Source organism: Epinephelus fuscoguttatus, linkage group LG10 (assembly GCF_011397635.1).
Source record: "Epinephelus fuscoguttatus linkage group LG10, E.fuscoguttatus.final_Chr_v1".
NCBI classification, from domain to species: Eukaryota; Metazoa; Chordata; class Actinopteri; order Perciformes; family Serranidae; genus Epinephelus; species Epinephelus fuscoguttatus.
Window position 1 is genome coordinate 740,973 of NC_064761.1, and position 20,623 is coordinate 761,595.

Here is a 20,623-nt window from a genome sequence, read left to right on the forward strand (position 1 = left end):
CTTTCTAGACATCGTGAGTTCCCAAAACTGAATAAATACCACACATAGCAACACAAAACTGCTTTTCTAGCTCAATCATGTTGTAACGGCTGGATGGTTGATGCGTACATGCTGATTTGGGTGCTATCAGAGCTGATCCGCGCATCACTATGGCTTATTGTACAACAGTTAGTTCCGGCCCTGCAATCTGATTGGTCGAGAGACAGTAAAACCGTGACAATATTGGAGTACAACATCACGGTTATTTCACTGTGTATGTATCACTCCGCCTCACAGCTGATTGCAATCAGCAATCAAATCAAAACTGACGGTTAGTGTCAGTTAGGTCAGCAGTTGCGTTGCATCCCTGGAAAAGTATTTAAACAAACTTCCACCAGATGCAAATGCCTTTTATCTGAAACCCAGGATGACAGCCGCTCACACAGACAATATCTGGTATACTAAAGCTCCGCTGGGAATAAACTCACTCGCACAGATGCTGCTGAAGATGTGTAAAGAGGCGGGGACAACAGCTATCTACACCAATCACAGCCTCAGGGTGACTGCCATACAGAAGCTGTCAGATGCGGGTCTTGAAGCTAGGGAGATCATGACAGTGAGTGGGCACAGGTATGATGTTGTTTTAATGTAGCCTATGTGTAAAGTTAGTCTTCTAATTAGGAGTTGGGCCCTAAAATATACCTTTTGTCTTGCAGGTCTGAGAGCTCGTTAAAAAGCTACTGGAAGCCATCCATGGAGAGCAGGAAATGATGGAGCAACATACTGTCAGATCAGAAGGCAGAGTCGGCTGTGCCTGTGAAGCGATAGTCCACCATGCAGTCACCAGAGACTTATTTCACCGGCTGCACAATTAATGGAAATGTGCAGATAAATGTGTATAAAGAGTAAGTGCCTGGCGCACCATGTCTGCGTTACATAGCAACGGTGACAGCAGAGTCCTGAGGGAACTATTTTTGTTGGCGGAAGACAAATAAAATGCTTAAATTATCTATTTTGTCCTCATTTTTCAACATTTCTTAATCACCCTTGCTTATTTAACTGTTGAACTGTTGTATAAAAGCAATATCACACTCGAGCTTGTGATGTTATACTCGAATATTGTCACGGCTGTGATTTGGTCATAGGCACAAGGCCACAATTAGCTAAACTCAACAAGGTAAACAACAAGGCGATTCCCATTTACACAGTGGTCACGAGTGCTGGACTGGAAGTGTCGCACAAAAAAACAGAAGCTGGCTGCGTTCTGTTTTGCCTCCGTGCTTCCATGAAAAATAAGGTGAATATAGCCAGTGGGTTTATTCTCTTACTTAGAGAAACATCACAAGTTGGTTTAATTATATAGGTTTTTGCAGACACATTTTATTAACTCCATACTGACAGTGTTTTACCATGTTATTACTTCGATTGAGGACGTTTTCACAATACTGTAGCGCCCCACGGTACAGAAGCTACTACAATCTGCTGGTTTGTGAAAGAGACGTAAAGGGTTGATTCCGGATTTGACTAACTATGTTGTCTCTTTTTTAGGATGCTTATTTCAATACAAAACGGGTGATCACTGCCAGACATTAACATATGCAGCACGTGCTGCAACAAATTTCATTGTCCGTTGTGCAGCTCAACAGTTTATCAACCCACAAAGTTGAGCAAAGTACAGGCTCATCTGGACAGCCACTTTACTCGTGCAGTTGTCCATGAAGGTAAGATTTGGAAACGTCTCTCAGAAAATGCTAATAAAGTTACCTTGTGTCTGTCTATGCATTAATACCAGATATGCACAATATTGGTGTTTATGAATGTCAGTTGTGCACATAGAACTTGTCCTTTTCCACATGTAATAATTTATTATAATGTTGTTATTAAGACATGGCCAGAGATTTGCCTTGTGGAGTAATGAGGCCAGAAGCTTGCTTCAGGGAACTCTTCAGCCAGTGTACAGAGTGCCAAAACGGTGGCCCCAACTGAAGATGTTCCCGCTCACATGCAGGCAGTCAGTAACCATATTTCCATCAGTCTGTTTAGACGCGCATCTAGACATATCGCATCGGAAAATTATGATGGAAACGCCAAAATTCGAATTAAAATCCCCTAAATCGCATAAACTAAAATATGCTCGCTTTAGCCGTGTTTTGGTTGATTCGAAAAAATGTTGATTCGCAAAACGGGGGATGGAAACAGTTATGTTTGCATTAAGTCTGACGTAGCGCACCTCTCTCCATGGTGATGTCCACACTCCAGGTCAGGAAGGCGGTAATGCATTTACAAGCTGGTTGCCAATCACCAGAAAACATAGAAGAAGAAGAATGCAAGACTTGTTTTGTTTCTGCGGAAAACTCGCGCAAGTTTGTAGTTTTCACCAAAGTCCGTACATTTAATGGAAACACACAGGATTCGTATTTTTTTAATGCACATTTCCCAAACATAGCTAGTGATCGTAGACAAAAAGAAAAGACTTGTGGACTTCATCATACAGTCACAGGGAGCAGTGCAGCATTGGGTGGTACTTTGACAACTATTACATTTTACATACTAAATAATTGAATTGATTCACCCTCTCCCATTGTTAGGATATTGTACATAACATAAAAACATAATTATTTCTGTCCTTTGCTTTATTTACAGGATGTGCTTAATGGAAAGTGTAATTGTAATTTCATTTTCTTTGTGTATTCTTTGTGTTTTCAAATACTGATGTCTAGACCTCTTAACCTCCCACCTAGATACAAAATCCTGCAGGATATGCCAGGTGTGAAACACACCCTAGGGGGTCGGAACCAATACTTGCAGCAGGCAAAAGAGTGTGAAAACAATGGGTAGAGGCGCCGCTCCCTGACGCAGACAGAAGGGTGTGAAACACACCGTAAGAGGCGGTCCTCAGGTATAAATGTTTAAGCCTCCCATGCTCGGGGTCTTTCTTCATTCTGACCACTCGTGTGCTGATTGACCTTTTCTTTGCAAAGAAAATAAAAACCTTGTCGGCCAGCAGAAGTCTCTATTTCATTATTCACCAGCAGCAGAGAATTTCCACAACAATTTGGTGTCAGAAGTGGGATCCCTCGAGCGATCGTCTGGGACGGAGCGTGGACAGTGATAGGCCATCCTGGAAAGAAAAAGATTTCCAGCCTCCAACCTCAAATCCTCTTCTGAGAACGGACGACTGACTGCAGACGTCTCAGATCGTTGCCGCTGGGATTCCACGTACGCAATCTAGCAAAATTCATCTGGTGAGCACTGAAATATTGACATTTAAATTATTATTATTTTTTTTTAATTTGGGTTTTTAATTTGGCATAACATTTCCATTTCTCATATTATCCACAATTGATCTGCTTTTTGTCGCTTGTAGCCTAAACGAAGTGACCAGCTTTTTATCGCTTGTAGCCTAAACGAAGTGATCCTTACAGAGACGTCTGTATTGTAATAGTCGTGCATGACCTCCACATTTGGAATGGGAAGTAAGATTTCTGTCGAGGTTGGACCTCCAGAAGGGCCTATTGTGGATGTTATGAGAAGGAAATATGGGTATAAAAGTCTAAAATATTTAAATGTCTGGACAGCTGAGTTTGGATTCCCAACAGGGGGATCCCTCAGTTTAAAAAACATATCAATATTAGAAGAAAAACTGAAGGGAAAAGAACAAGAAATGAGAAGGAAAGAGGAAGTTTCTGTTAAAAAAAAATTAAAAATTATGGAAGGTCAAAAAGAATGTTTACAGATATGGAAAGGAGAAGCAGAGACAAGAAATCGGAAAACAATGCAGAAACAACTACCCTTTTCATGTGAAAAAGTTGGAACCAATGAAAAGCAAAGTTCACACACACAAAGAACACCAGACTCGCAGATCTCCTCTTCTTTGTTTCCACAGTTGGCGGCTTTGAAGCTGGATCCAGACCTCAACAGCAACCCAGCTTTTCGTCCTTCAGCTCCACCACCATACAACTCCACAACACCTAACAAGAGAAGATGTTTGCCACAACAAAAAACAAGTTCAGAAGCAGCTCATCCTGAAGTGCCTGTTTCACCACAAAACTCTACAGTAGACAAGTCGGACTGAAAATGGTTGAGGGTTGTTGGAGAGAGATGGACTCCTGCTGACAAGCCAAACCAACTTGTGGGGCCAGAAGAAGGTACTGCACCACACTCACACACACACACTCACACACACACACACACACACACACACACACACACATACTGAGCAGATTAATACACAAGCTATTGAGAGTTCAGACAATAGATATGCAATTGCTCTAACATATGTTCAGTACACATCTGATCATTTTAAGAAGTTTCTGCAACATACATTGACCATCACAGAACAAAATGTTGTATTCTTAGTTGACTCAGGAGCCACACATTCTGTGATAAAAGCTTAAGAATTCACTAAGAAACCAAAATTACGTGGAGATTATGTGTACTCTGTTGGTTCATCAGGTCAAACAATTATAAAAAACATTACTATCCCACTCAAATGTGTGGATGAGTCAAATACAAGCTTCAAACATGCATTCTTGCTCTCTGAAGTCTGTCCCATTATCCTGATAGGCAGGGACTTGATGTGCAAATTAGGCCTTTGTCTGATCTCCACCCCAGAAGGTGTCAAAGTTAACAGACTATCTGATCTGGAACCAAAATTTTCACACTCCTTTGTCCACCTCACCTCGAACCTGAGATATGCATATCAGTGGAAATTGCAATCATCAACAACCTCTGAGCTTGTTACAGAAGCTAGGAAAACAGTTTTAACAGCTTCAACAGATTTCATGACACCAGAGGACCTGCATTGCACCTCTCATGTGTCACTAGGACCTGATGAGCCATATGAATAAGATTGGTTGAGGGAGAGATTTGACAAACTCACATTGACACATAGTGGGGTGGCTTGGGTCAATATATCACAACAATCGTTCATTTTGTGATGAAAGCACAAAATTTGGTACATGTGTTGGTGGATATATTTCAAACAAATCTGGATATTAGGGCATCGCAAAAACGCAACCTAGTTGCTGTAGCAACCATTTATTCAATAAAATTAATCAAAATTATTAAATGATTCATTGCAAGATTTTAAAAATGTAAATATGTATTAAATTAAGAAAAATACAGTTAGACACACTCACAGTTCACATTAAATTAAGAACAAGTGCAAATTCGCAATAGCTGCGACCTCATACATGCATGCATCCACACAACATGCATACACACAACCTCAAGAAAAGCAAAATTTTCATTTTGAAATGCTTAGTATAGCGCCACCTATGAATGAATCCTCGTCATTCTTTCTGGCATAGTTACTCATGGTCTCTACTTGCAGTATGCAAATTTCGAACATTTTTGGTCAAGTACTTTTTGAATTATTCAAGAAAAGATTTGTGGACAGACCGACCAAAAAATACAGTTAGACACACTCACAGTGTCTCAAACACTTTCTACCCCACCACCACTACAAGCCAGATAGCCAACTGCCAGCCAACTGCCAGCCAGCGGCAGTTGCTTCCTGCAACAAGCAGTGCAGTGGACTGTCCATTAAGGTAAACATTTAATTACATAGCTGGAAGTTCAGAGATAAGAAGTTTGTCATAGATGATGAGGAAATCTCAGCAATTAGGGAAAAGTCAGTAAAGAGCTTAGGCAGGTGGTGAAATTTAGAAAAGATGTGGCAGAAGGTTTGGATAGAATAGATAAATCAGAACTTCCAGGAAAGTTGAAGTTGTGGTGTTTGCAATTTGGGCTATATCCTAGGTTAATGTGGCCATTGTCAGTTAATGAAATTCCAATATCTGTTGTGGAGAGAATTGAAAGGTCGGTTTGCTCCTATATTAGGAAGTGGTTGGGGGCTCCTAGGTGCCTAAGTAGTGTTGCATTGTATGGAAAAGGGATACTTCAGCTTCCAGTATCTAGTTTAACAGAGGAGTTCAGACGTACCAAGGTCAGGACAGAGCTCTTGTTATCTGGGAGTAAGGACGTGGTAGTTCAATTTCAATTCAATTTTATTTATAAAGCCCAATATCACAAATCACAATTTGCCTACAGGGCTTTACAGCATACGACATCCCTCTGTCCTTATGACCCTCACAGCGGATAAGGAAAAACTCCCCAAAAAAAACCCTTTAACGGGGAAAAAAAACGGTAGAAACCTCAGGAAGAGCAACTGAGGAGGGATCCCTCTTCCAGGACGGACAGACGTGCAATAGATGTCGTACAGAACAGATCAGCATAATAAATTAACAGTAATCCACATGACACAATGAGACAGAGAAAGAGAGAGAGAGAGAGAGAGAGAGAGAGAGATGCAGGTAATGACAGTAGCTTACAACAACATTATTGAAAGTAATAATATTATAGTTATAGTTCTGGCTACTGCGGTACAATATGTTGAAAGTATGTATTAATATCTGGCAGTATACAAGTGTGACAATAGTCATATGTGTATAATAACAGTAGAAGTATGACTAATGATGGCAGCAGCAGCAGGAGGCATCTGGCAGGACCACGACAGCAGCACAACCACACACGTCACGCTGTCCAGGCACCGCTGCGATATGAGTTAATCTGAGAGACAGTGGAGCACAAAAGCTCCGGAGAAGAAGTCGAGTTAGTGACATCCAGAATGGCCGAGTTAGCAAGATGCAGTAATAGAATACGAGAGAGAGAGAGAGAGAGAGAGAGAGAGAGAGAGAAGGTGCCCGGTGTATTATAGGGGGGTCCTCCGGCAGACTAGGCCTTAGTCAGCTTAACTAGGGGCTGGTACAGGGCAAGCCTGAGCCAGCCCTAACTATAAGCTTTATCAAAGAGGAAAGTCTGAAGTCTAGTCTTAAATGTGAAGACGGTGTCTGCCTCCCGGACTGTAACAGGAAGATGATTCCACAGGAGAGGAGCCTGATAGCTGAAGGCTCTGGCTCCTGATCTACTTTTGGAGACTTCAGGGACCACGAGTAACCCTGCGCTCTCAGAGCGCAGAGTTCTGGTGGGATAATAAGGCACTATGAGCTCTCTAAGATATGACGGAGCTTGACCATTTAGAGCTTTATAAGTTAACAGTAGGATTTTAAATTCAATTCTGGATTTTACAGGGAGCCAGTGCAGAGAAGCTAAAACAGGAGAAATATGATCTCGTTTCTTAGTTCCTGTTAGTACACGTGCTGCTGCATTCTGAATTAGCTGGAGAGTTTTTAAGGACTTACTAGAGCTACCTGATAATAGAGAGTTACAGTAATCCAGCCTTGAGGTAACAAAAGCGTGGACCAATTTTTCTGCATCTTTTCGGGTCAGGATAGGCCTAATTTTCGCAATATTACGCAGATGAAAAAATGCAGTCTGTGAGGTTTGTTTTAAATGAGAATTAAAAGACAAATCTTGATCAAATATTACTCCGAGGTTTCTTACGGTAGTGCTAGAGGCCAGAGCAATGCCATCTAGAGAAACTATGTCATCAGATAAAGAGTCTCTGAGTTGTTTGGGGCCAAGAGCAATAACTTCAGTTTTGTCTGAATTTAACATCAGGAAATTGGTGCTCATCCAGGTTTTTATGTCTTTAAGGCAATTATGGAGTTTAGTTAATTGATTACTTTCTTCTGGTTACATCGATAAATACAACTGTGTATCATCCGCATAACAATGGAAATTTATAGAGTGATTTCTAATGATGTTACCTAAAGGAAGCATATATAGAGTAAATAGGATTGGTCCGAGCACAGAACCTTGCGGAACTCCAAAACAAACTTTGGTACGTAAGGACGATTCATTATGAACGTGAACAAACTGAAAACGATCAGATAAATAAGATTTAAACCAGCTCAGTGCAGAACCTTTTAGGCCAATTAAGTGATCCAGTCTCTGCAGTAGAATTTGATGGTCAATTGTGTCAAACACCGCACTAAGATCTAATAAAACAAGTACAGAGACAAGTCCTTTGTCTGAAGCAATCAGAAGGTCATTTGTAATTTTAACTAGTGCTGTCTCAGTGCTATGATGCACTCTAAATCCTGACTGAAATTCCTCAAATAGATTATTATCATGGAGAAAATCACACAGCTGGTCTGTGACTACTTTCTCAAGGATCTTTGACATAAAGGGAAGATTAGATATTGGTCTATAGTTGGCTAACACCTCTGGATCCAGGGTGGGCTTTTTTAGTAGAGGTTTAATTCCAGCTACCTTAAAAGACTGTGGTACATAGCCTGTTAATAAGGATATATTGATCATATCTAATATATGAGTGTTAACTAAAGGAAAGACCTCCTTAAGTAGCCTAGTTGGGATGGGGTCTAAGAGACACGTTGATGATTTAGATGAAGAAATCAATGCGGTCAATTCTTGAAGAGAAATTGGGGAGAAGCAATCTAAATATATATTAGGTTTTACAGCTGTGTTTGAGGTTAGATAGGTACTATCTGAGGACAGGAGGTCATGAATTTTGCCTCTAATAGTTAGAATTTTGTCATTAAAAAAGCTCATAAAATCATTACTGCTAAGGGCTAAGGGAATACAAGGCTCAATAGAGCTTTGACTCTCAGTCAGCCTGGCTACAGTGCTGAAAAGAAACCTGGGGTTGTTCTTATTGTCTTCTATTAATGCTGAGTAATAGTTTGCTCCGGCATTGCGGAGGCCCCTCTTATAAGTTTTGAGACTGTCTGTCCAGATTAAACGAGATTCTTCCAGTTTGGTTAATCGCCAATTCCTTTCAAATTTTCGTGATATTTGTTTTAACTTACGGGTTTGAGAGTTATACCAAGGAGCGAACTTTCTTTGCTTTTTTAACTTCTTTTTAAGAGGAGCTACAGAGTCAAGTGTCGTTCGCAGCGAGCCTACAGCGCTATTGACAAAATGATCAAAGTCGGTACAGGAAACCTCTGTTACTGAGGGACTTGGTATTGAATTTAATGACAGAGTAATCTTTTCCTTAAATTTTGCGACAGCACTATCTGATAAACATCTAGTATAGTAACTGTTGCTGAGTGGCGTGTAATCGAGTAAAAGAAATCAAAAGTAATCAGATAATGATCCGATAGCGAGGGATTCTGTGGAAAGATTAGATTAGATTAGATTAGATTAGATTAGATTAGATTATCAATTTCAATTCCATACGTCAGAACTAGATCTAGGGTATGGTTAAAACAGTGAGTGGGTTCATGTACACCCTGACTGAAGCCAATGGAGTCTAATAATGAGATAAATGCGGTAGCCAGGGAGTCATTATCAACGTCGACATGAATGTTAAAATCGCCTAATAACTTTATCTAATTTAAGAACTAAACTGGATAAAAACTCTGAGAATTCAGATACAAATTCAGAATATGGGCCAGGAGCACGGTACACTATAACAAATAAAAGTGGCTGCAAGGTTTTCCAGGTCGGATGCAAAAGACTAAGAACGAGGCTTTCAAATGAATTATAATCTAGTTTAGGTTTAGGGCTGATTAACAGGCTAGAGTTAAAAATGGCTGCAACTCCCCCTCCTTGGCCTCTGCCTCGAGGAATGTGGGTATTATTATGACTGGGAGGAGTGGACTCATTTAGACTAACATATTCATCTGGACACAGCCAGGTTTCAGTGAGACTGAGTAAATCAATATGATTATCTGATATTAATTCGTTTACTAACACTGCTTTAGACGATAGAGACCTGATATTTAACAGTCTGCATTTAATTCTCCTGTTTTGTCTTTCTGTCACAGAAGAGGTTTTAATTTTTATGAGGTTGTTATGCACAACTCCTCTTTGTTTAATTTTAGATTTAAATAATTTAGGTGGTTTGTATAAAACTATGAAAACTATGGCTGGGTAACTGAACTAGAAGCTCAGAGAGGCGTATAGGACTGCGACTCTGAGTCCTGGTCTCAACTCTGGGTTGTCAGGGATTTAAATTACTAATAAAGTTTGCCAGGTTCCTAGAAATGAGAGCAGCTCCATCCAAAGTGGGATGAATGCCGTCTCTCTTAATAAGACCAGGTTTTCCCAGAAAGTTTGCCAATTATTAACGAAACCCACATCGCTTGCTGGACACCACCTGGACAGCCAGCGATTAAATGATGACATGCGGCTAAACATGTCATCACTGGTCAGATTTGGGAGGGGTCCAGAGAAAACTACGGAGTCCGACATCGTTTTTGCATATTCACACACCGAGGCAATATTAATTTTAGTGACCTCCGATTGGCGTAACTGGGTGTCATTGACGCCGACGTGAATAACAATCTTACTGAATCTACGTTTAGCTTTGGCAGTTTTAAATTAGATTCAATGTCGCCCGTTCTGGCCCCAGGGATACATTTGACTATGGTCGCTGGTGTTGCTAACTTCATGTTTCTCAGAATAGAGCTGCCAATAACCAGAGTTTTATCCTCAGCGGGTGTGTCGCTGAGTGGGGAAAAGCGGTTGGAAACGTGAACAGGCTGGTGGTGAGCCGTGGGCTTCGGCTTGGAGCTGTGCTTCTGGCGAACCGTAACACAACCTTCCGGCTGAACGGGAGTTACCGGAGGACAGTTAGCAGAGGCTAAAGCTATGCTATGTGGCTCCGCACCGGCTACAGGGGGCTGGCTAACTACCGCAGCTACTGAATGGTTTTCCATGGTGCGGAGCCGCGCTTCTAATTCACTAAGCCTCGCCTCCAACGCAGCAAATAAGCTACACTTGTTACAATTACCACTGTCGTTAAAGGAGGCAGAGGCATAACTGAACATTTGGCACACCAAGCAAGAAAGAGCAGAGGGAGAAGCCATCGCTAACTTTAAAGCTAATGTAGCTACCAAGGCTAGTAACGTGCAAACAACAGCTAAGAGATTAGCGAGAAAGTCGTAGAAAGGAGGAGAGCTATAAGTGCTTAAACAGAACTAGTGTGGGTTAAGACTTGAAGTAGACGTTAAAGCAACGTTAAAGCAACTGAAGTGAGAAAGCAGGCTACTAGAATTCACCAGAGCAGTACAGAGACGCTGTCACAGAAACACCGGAAATGACACAACTCACTTACCGCAATACGTCAGCACGTCAGGCTGTAATCAAACTGCTATGTTTGGAGTGTGGTTCCAAATCCAACCAAGGGGAGGAAGTGGAACCCAAGATCGGCAGTTCAGGAGGCAGAGGCAGCTCTTAGGCATGCAGAGATTGTAGGTAATGTTCAGTTTGGCTGGGGAGGCCTGGGGTTTGGCTCAGGCAAACCGGTATGGAATACAGCACGTCTCAAAGATAAAAGAAAGCTGGTCGTGGAACAGATATGTAGACAGGAGGAGATACTAAGGGGTGCAAAGGTAGTGGCCCAGGCTAAATAGGGACAGTGGTTGAATTGGGAAAGTGTAGAGAAGAGGAAGCTTAGTTGGAGGGACCTGTGGAGTATGGAGGAGAATCGTATTAGATTCCTGGTAAGGGCTACATACGATGTGTTACCAACCCCCCAGAACCTAAAACTGTGGGTAAATGAGGACCCATCATGCCCATTGTGTTCACGTACCGCAACCTTAAAGCATATTTTGTCAGGCTGTAAAGTTAGCTTGTCACAGGGTCGATATACATGGCGACATAACCAGGTGTTGAAATGTTTAGCTGCAGGCATCGAAGGGAAATGAAGACAGGTGAATTCAGAAGGTGTTAAGGATAGGAGTTTAGCAATTCAGTTTATCCGTGAGGGAGAGAAATACAGAAGGGATAAGTTAGTAAGGAGACAAGGGTGTGGCTGCCTAGAAGGTGCTTGTGATTGGGAAATGCAAGTAGATTCAGGGGGAAAGCTTGTTGTTCCCCAGGAAATAGTTTGTACCAAGCAGAGGCCTGACATAGTGTTGTGGTCAGTGAGTCAAGGGATAGTTTATTTCATTGAGCTGACAGTTCCTTGGGAAGACTCAGTGGAAGAAGCCTATGAAAGAAAAATGCTTAGATATGCAGATTTAGGAGCAGAAGCTGAGCAGTGAGGATGGAAAACTAGGATTTGTCCAGTGGAAGTGGGGTGTAGGGGATTCATAGTAAGATCAGCTGTCTCGCTCCTGGGGGAACTCGGAGTGCGGGGACAGAGTTTGAGGAAGACAGTGAAGGAAATGTCAATTGAAGCAGCCAGAGCTAGCCGATGGATCTATAAGAGAAGAAATAATGTCATTTGGGGGCCAGCAGAGGGAACTACTAAGCAGGGTACATAACTCATTGAGATCAGGTGGAGAGATCCACCAATCAGTCCTCTCAGGAGAAAATCCAGGAAGAGGAAGGTTATTTAAGTGTGGGAGTGGCCTATTTGAAGCTCTTTTGTTTGAGACCATGCTGCAAGGTGAATGTGTTTGCTGATCATGTGAGTTTATTCGTCTCTTTTAACTTAAAGGGATAGTGCACCCAAAAATGAAAATTCAGCCATTATCTACTCACCCATATGCCGATGGAGGCCCTGGTGAAGTTTTAGAGTCCTCGCATCCCTTGCGCCTAATGGCTGACGGCGCCCAAGAACACAAAACTGAATCCACAAAGTATCTCCATACTGCTCATCCGTAGTGATCCAAGTGTGCTGCAGCCCAGACATAAAAAGTTGTTTTGAAAAACGTCATATGAACTCTGTTTTTAGCCTCACTGTAGCCTGTAGCTCTGACTGCTTCTCTGTGCTCCGCGCTCACGTGTGCGCACTCAGGGTGATCGGTGATGCACGGTCTCTGAAGAGCAGCAGTCTCGTCAGTACTGATGTCCAGATTCTCAAGTGCAGGCATCGCCAATCCCCAGTCTGAGCAGCAAAGACTTTCCTCATCCGTTGGCATTGCTTTGCATTTGAAACAACTACACCACCAGGTTTCCAGTGCTCGACTCCGGTATTCAGTGGCTGGCCGAGGCTCATGAGCTGCGGCAGCTGCTTCGTCCAGTAGCCTGAGTTCCGTCCGTATACTCGGGCTCAAACAAATACGGCTCAACAAAGAAATGCTGTTCCTCCTCAATTTCAAAGCCTTAAGACATGTTGGGTTGTCCTTTGCTAAAAGACCGTAGTGCAAATTATCTTTTAGCTACTGTGGTTACTGCTGTCTCCCCCTGTGGTGCACGTGTCACGTGACGTAAACACAGGTAAGCAAAGCTCATGCTTTCGCTGGTCTTGTGCAAGTGCGCACACATGAGCGCGGAGCACAGAGTAGCAGTCAGAGTTACAGGCTACAGTGAGGCTAAAAACAAGAGTTCATATGATGTTTTTCGAAACAACTTTTTATGTCGGAGCTGCAGCACACTTGGATCACTACGGATGAGCAGTATGGAGATACTTTGTGGATTCAATTTTGTGTTCTTGGACGTTAGTCTGGGGCGCCGTCAGCCATTAGGTGTGCTAGCTACTCCCCCCGCTGATCTCCGCAAGGGATGTGAGGACTCTAAAACTTCACCAGGGCCTCCATCGGCATATGGGTGAGTAGATAATGGCTGAATTTTCATTTTTGGGTGCACTATCCCTTTAAGCTTATATTGGAGTTATGCTATGTAGCATGTGAAATAGAGTATGGTGAATGTGTTAGGAAAGGTAGTATCAACACGGTCTCTACCTGGAGCTCGCATGTACGGAGCCTGGGTTTGGTTGAAGGTGGCAGTGCTGTTTGGGCTGAGAAAGCTATGTGTAAGTAAGGTAAAGGAGGTTATTGGGTCGGTGTGGGGAGCAATGAGAGCTGGCATTAGGGGAATGTCTCTGGGACGTCAGAGATCACTGTCTAGCCTCCTGGAGGTGTCGTGGGACCAACTAGATGAAACACTAGTGAAAGGAAGCTCCCATCTGATGACCCCAAAGACATGTTTATTATCACTGCTCACTGGTCTGTATAGTTAAGCCTTGCCATAATAGCTTGTCATAGGGCTTAGGAGGTTATTCACTGTGTGCTGATCCTTTCTCTAGAGCACAAATTCTTGTGTTTATGTGAATGAATTATTTCAACTGTAATAACTATGTAATAAAATTTTATTTTTAGGATGTACACATTTTGAACATCATAGGTAAAGGCTAAAGAGAAAAACAATCAATATGGGCCTCAGTGGAAAAGTAAATTCACAAGCTAGCAAAGCTAACTAGTTAAGCTAAGTAGTAGTTAGCTTGGTACATGTAGCAGTGACCGAGCGTGAGAGAGAGTGTGGGAGAGTAAGACATTGTAAAATTATGAAGGAATGTTTGAACCCCACTGGACGACACTGCCACAGGCATCAAAATCCTGTCGGGAGCTGATCTCTTGTGGTTGCAAGAGTGGTTGCAGAAAGCTCTGCAGGTGGAAGAAGGCTGGTGCACAGGCCTCTGCTTCTGTGAGGGAGAATGTGAGAGCTGACCATATCTCTCATAACTCAAAGTACAAGGTAGGTGTTCTATTTATTTTGTACATTCACTGTACTGAAAATAATGAGTCTAACAATATCATCTGGCAAGTGATTAAAATATTTTAATTTTTTTGCTTTTTAAGGAGCAACAAAGGAAGACAAGCCAAAGAGGAGGCTGTAAACTGTGAATGAGAAGCTAATAAAATGTTTTAAAAAGCTCATGTTCTATTCTATTACATTTTAATAAAGCTTTTTCCACTTTAATATGCCTCTAAATTATATTTGTGGCAATAAAAACATGAAACAGCAGCTCTAGGATAGACAAAGCATTCCATGCCAGTAACCAATGGCTGCCACAGTCCTCAGAATTAAAATTTGCGATGCCCCAATATCCAGATTCATTCAAAATATATTCAGCAATGAGTGTACCAAATTTGGTGCTTTCATCACAAAATGAACGATAGTTTAGCTATGCCGCCCCACTAACACATTTATTGGACACAACACAAATGTGCTATATCAGTCTCTCTCACACCAGCTCAATGTGACATGTACACCATGGACCATTCAGTCCCACACATCACACTTGCAAAACACACATCAGAAACTGGGAAGATTTGGGCCCATTTATAAAATCATGTCAGCGCGCAGCCGATTGTCTGATAGATCTATTTTATTTTCATCACCACTGCAGTGCTACTCTAAAACTTTAACATCTGTTGTGCACACTCAAAGAAAAATCCAGCTGGTACCTAAAAGCACTTCTAAATCTTTTTCTTTTTGTCCAAAGAACAAGCTACAGCTGTTACAGCCCCACAGGAGGTCCCTAAGACACTGGGCTGTCGGTAAGTATGATGTTAGCCTCATCAAAGCCGGTGAACCTGTTGTCATCACTCCCAAATCAGACTTTAGACCTTGCAAGACTCAATATCCACTTAAACAAGAAGCCATCGAGGGCATAACACCAGTCTTTGAGTCTCTTAAAGCAGCAGGAGTAATTGTTCCCTGTGATGACTCTCCAGTGTGCATACCTTTGTTCCGTTTTGCTCCCAAAACTCAATTGCTGTATGTAAATGCCTTGCTCATACTAACAACTCAGATTCTGTCTCTCTAGAAAACGCAAGAGGTGATGCCACTGCAAAAGAGCTGCACTCCAACTCACTATCCTTGATCCTTTGTTTGTTTCAACTCCAGTCTCTATTCCCAGCTCCCTTACAGCAAAACAGTCCTTTGCCACACCACAAGAAAAGACGTTGTGGAGACGCTGCGGTGCCACACATAAAGAAGCAGTGTGGCCGGGACACAATAACAAAACCTTGCCTGCCCAAACATTTCTTTTCTCACTTTGTAAAATTGACACACCAGACAGACCATTTGAACATTTTAATACCAACTAAACTGAGCAGCGATAATGGCTCACACTTTGTCAATTCTGCAATAACCCAAATCAGTGATTTTCTTGCCACTGACCTCAAACAACATTGTGCATACCACCCTGCCAGTGGAGGTGCTGTCGAACGAGAAAATGGCACTCTGAAATCAAAATTGGCCAAGTGTTGTGAGGAAACGGGACTGCCATGGACAAAAGCTCTGCCTATTGTTCTAATGCATATGAGAATGAGAAAAAGGTCCAGAGTGAACATGAGTCTCTTTGAAATTCTTTTTGGCAGACCTCCATCCCTAGGAGTGAAGCCTGTAACCAGGCCGCTCCCCTCCACTGGCCTATGTGAGGATGACATGTTACAATATTGCAAAAACTTATCTTCCACTCTCTCTCAAATCTCTCAGCAGGTGAAATCAGCCCTTCAACCACCAGCTTCCACATCACTCCATGATTTCCAACCTGGCAACTGGGTGGTGATAAAGGATCTAAGAAGGAAACACTGGCACTCCAAATGCTGGCGAGGTCCATTCCAGGTGTTCCTGACAACGCATACTGCTGTGAAGATCGCTGAGAGAGCAATGTGGATTCACGCCAGCCACTTCAGGAAGATCCCTGAGCCAATGGAGGAACTCAGCTGTCGACGCAAGGACAAACAACGCAAGGACGGACAATGCGAGGATGGACAATGCGAGGACGGACAACGCGAGGATGGACAACGCGAGGATGGACAAGCGCAACAGAGGACGGCATGAGAAATAACTCTGTGAATTCAACAGACACCAACTAGACGTGCAGGACTAACAACACAAAACCTTTTCCCACCAGACTACACCATGTACCACCTGATCCTGACCCTATCATGCGATACTGATAGAGACCTACACCTACAAACCTGCCAAGACTGTCACTCTGACAGAAGGACAAAGTGCAACATTCACCTGTACTGTTCACCCCGAAATTTGACAATCAGGTCAAATTCACACATATTATGAACGTTAACAATGCCGATCAAAATTCAGCCTCATTTCACATTCCTGATGCCCATCATTACCCCAGCTCAGACTCTGACTCTAATGATGACATTTTGTACGTAATGTTTTCTTTTTTTTGTTTTTGTTTTGCTTTTTTTGTCTTTGTCTCTCTCTCTCTCTCTCTCTCTCTCTCTCTCTCTCTCTCTCCTTCAATTTTTACATACATACATATGTTTTTGTTTTGTTTTGTTTTGTTTTAGTGATTAATCAATAATAAAAAAGGGGGGGATTGCAATTGTAATTTCATTTTCTTTGTGTATTCGTTGTGTTTTCAAATACTGATGTCTAGACCTCTTAACCTCCCACCTAGATACAAAATCTTGCAGGATACGCCAGGATACGCCAGGATTGGCTCTGACCCCCTAGGGTCAGAGCCAATACTTGCTGCAGACGAAAGAGTGTGAAAACAATGGGTAGGGGCGCCGCTCCCTGACGCAGACAGAAGGGTGTGAAACACACCGTAAGAGGCGGTCCTCAGGTATAAATGTTTAAGCCTCCCCATGCTCGGGGTCTTTCTTCATTCTGACCACTCGTGTGCTGATTGACCTTTTCTTTGCAAAGAAAATAAAAACCTTGTCGGCCAGCAGATGTCTCTATTTCATTATTCACCAGCAGCAGAGAATTTCCACAACAAAAGTCATCTAAGTGGTTTCCTCAGAAACCCTCATACAAGGTGCCTGTGTACCTCGAAAGTGAAGAGCAGCAGGACACCCTGTTTGCCCTTCTTAAGGGCATATTGGAGAAAACACGAACAACACTGAGCTTTACCGATGAAGTAGACTTTACATGTGGTGTTCTTTTTCCTGAAGTAAGCATGACTGTGTAATGCATTTCTGTGTGGTTATTGATTTTCAAAGCTCCCCCTCTCACTCTCATTTATGTATATTTATACATACATATATATATATATATATATATATATATATATATATATATATATATATATATATCCCACAGTAATGAGGGAAAAAACAACACATATTGGCCATTTTTACACTTTATTCACTTGACAGTCACGGACCTCAGTAGCGTGTGGAAGAGCCATATGCAGCCACAACAGCTTGGCACCTCCTCATGCTGGTCACATTTTGCTGTGGGATGGCATCCCATTCCTCAACCAGGAGTTGTTGAAGGTCAACCAGCGTGGTTGTGTTGGTCACTCTAGCACGTACATCATGCCCAAGCTGTTCCCACAAGTGTTCAGTTGGGTTGAGGTTTGGACTCTAATCAGGTGCCATACACCTGTGACTGATACACACCTAGCTGCACTTGAAACTCAGAACAAGAGTGAATACCAACAGGAGAATATTGCAGGGGATTTTGGCACATTGTTTTGGGGCGTTACCCACATGTTTAGCTCATTCCACTAATGCATGATCCTTGCAAGTTTTACCTTGTTGTAAAGGTGACAAATCAGGCTTTCCAACAATATAAAATACAACACCAATTGGTATAAATAAAGGGGAGAAATAATTGATTGAAATAACATTTCCAAACCTTTTTTGAGAAGTTAAGTATAATGTGTGTGCATGTATATATTCTGGTGGTAGGCACTCATATATGGACTGACTGAGCTAAAGGGGCTGTCCTCACAGGAGGCTGAGCAGACCTATCTCTCTGGTCCAGTTTATGATAAAAGGTAAGGGTGGAAAATTACATTTTCAAATGCAATTTGAAGTAAAATATCAACTTGGCAATCATTGTGTTCTCCGTTACCAATTTAGTGAAGTGGAAGACTTCATACAGAAGCATGCAAAGAGAAGGAAGCTAGAGGAATGGAATTTCCATTAAAAATGGGAAGAAAAAAAAACTTGTCTCTGACTTCTCATTTCTTATTGTTTTTTTGTACATTTTTATTTATACATGTTCAGTTTAATATTTTGAATCTGTCCCCACAGTAATCCTTGTGTTTTCTGTTTTTGTAATCTTAAATATGTGTCTCATTATGTCATGTGGATTACTGTTAATTTGTTATGCTGATCTGTTCTGTACGACATCTATTGCATGTCTGTGCGTCCTGGAAGAGGGATCCCTCCTCAGTTGCTCTTCCTGAGGTTTCTACCGTTTTTTTTCCCTGTTAAAGGGTTTTTTTGGGGGGAGTTTTTCCTTATCCGCTGCGAGGGTCATAAGGACAGAGGGATGTCGTATGCTGTAAAGCCCTGTGAGGCAAATTGTGATTTGTGATATTGGGCTTTATAAATAAAATTGATTGATTGAAATTGAATTGATTGAAATATCTGGTGAGGAGTCAGTCAACTCAGCTTTATTTATTAATCATACAATAAGAGAGGTCTGTCAATCTTTTAGGGCACTTTTAATGGAGATCTGAATTGTACATGCAATTGTTTTTATTTCTGGGTGTACTTAATTATTATTATACCATTATATTAAATTATAACCAGTGTTGGGCAAGTTACTAGTTAAGAGTAATTAAATTACTTTTTACTCCTCTAAAAAGTAATCACGGTTCTGATCTATTTACTTAAAGGACAACTTCGGTATTTTTCAACCTGGGCTCTATTTCCTCATGTGTATGTGTGCGTATGATTCATGGGTACCGCTGGTTCTAAAATTGGTTCAGTATTGAGCCGCGAAACGAGCTAAAATGGTAATGGGGCAAATGCGTCCCGTATAAAAGTGTTTTTTTTCGCCACTGACCGGTTCAGATCGCCAGTGTTATCTCTGTAAATAGCATATGGTAGCAGCCCTGGGGCAGTGGTGAGTGTGAGTGTGTCTTTTGCGGTGTTTGATCTTGCGGGGATGTAGCCATTTTTCTGCCATGGTTTGCGTCCTGTAGGTGATATTTTTGTGGGCGTGTTACACCAAAACCTGTTTCCCCCCGGCAATATTTTTGCAAGCACCTAACCACTAGACCTAACCACGCCCACTTAGGAGACAGGAGGAGTAACCGTTTTCTTAACACTGGATAAGCCTACAGTTGGGTATCTCCCTTCATCCAATAGCTCTGCTGTCAGTCAGTGTTGGAGCAGAAAGGCAGAAGATGTCCCCGCTCGGTATTGTAAATGAGTATGTGTGTGTGAAGTGTGTGTTTTTCGCCACTGACCGGTTCAGATCGCCAGTGCTATCTCTGTAAATAGCATGCTAACTTAGCCTTTCCCTTACCTCTGGGCTGTGTGATGGCAAGAGCTTTGCTCCACTGTGTCTGTAGCTCTCTCTACTCCTGGGACAGCCGTTTTCTTGAGGAAGAGGTGTTTCGGGATTGGATATCTTCTCTTCTTCGGCTGGCAGTAGTCATCTTGGGAGAAGTGAGCACTGCAGACCTGATGGTCTGCAAGGCGCAGTGTCGGGAGAGGAGTGTTGGCATCCATTTGTTGCACACCTAGCCACAACTTCAGCATCTCGCCGTCTGACAAAGGCAGCCTATGAAAGCTGTACGGGGTGTTGCGCGACATCCTGTTCTTGCGTTCGGGAAAAAGGCCCGTTTATTTGAGCACTCCAAAAACTCCGTCCTCTGACTCTTCCAGCTTAACACACACTTCACACACATATACTCATTTAGGCCTACAATACCGAGTGGGGACAACTTCCGCCTTTCTGCTCCAACACTGACTGACAGCTGACTCCACTCATTGACACTCACCACTGCCCCAGGGCCGCTACCATATGCTATTTACAGATATAACACTGGCGATCTGAACCGGTCAGTGGCGAAAAAAAGCACTTTTATACGGGAAGCATTTGCCCCCATTACCGTTTTAGCTTGTTTCGCGGCTCAATACTGAACCAATTTTAGAACCAGTGGTACCCATAAATCATGCGCACACATACACATGAGGAAATAGAGCCCAGGTTGAAAAATACGAAGCTGCCTGATGGCTAAGCTAGCCGGAACAGCTAACGTCATGCCCAGTGAAGAAGATCTGTTGCTGAGGAAAGCAAACAAAACAATCACTGACCTTAAAGAGGACATCCGCCGGTGTTGTGTCCCTACTGGTTTCCAATTTAACTG

At 42.3% G+C, this 20,623-nt stretch overlaps 1 protein-coding gene across 1 annotated transcript; it reads left to right on the plus strand.

Moving 5' to 3' along the window:
* Positions 1-475: 475 nt before the first annotated feature.
* On the plus strand, positions 476-16,670 carry LOC125896159 (uncharacterized). Its single transcript, XM_049588525.1, has 4 exons — positions 476-595; positions 3,866-3,965; positions 4,066-4,127; positions 16,027-16,670. The coding sequence occupies exons 1-4, from the start codon at positions 476-478 to the stop codon at positions 16,372-16,374; spliced, it is 630 nt and encodes a 209-aa protein (XP_049444482.1). The 3' UTR covers positions 16,375-16,670.
* The last annotated feature ends 3,953 nt before the right edge of the window (positions 16,671-20,623 follow it).

Excerpts from the sequence above, each read along its gene's own strand:
- LOC125896159 (XM_049588525.1), top strand. The coding sequence starts at position 476 with ATGCTGCTGAAGATGTGTAAAGAGGCGGGGACAACAGCTATCTACACC. Across the intron at positions 596-3,865 it reads AAGCTAGGGAGATCATGACA|TTGGCGGCTTTGAAGCTGGA; the intron begins GTGAGTGGGCAC and ends TTGTTTCCACAG. Across the intron at positions 4,128-16,026 it reads ACTTGTGGGGCCAGAAGAAG|CAGGTGAAATCAGCCCTTCA; the intron begins GTACTGCACCAC and ends CAAATCTCTCAG.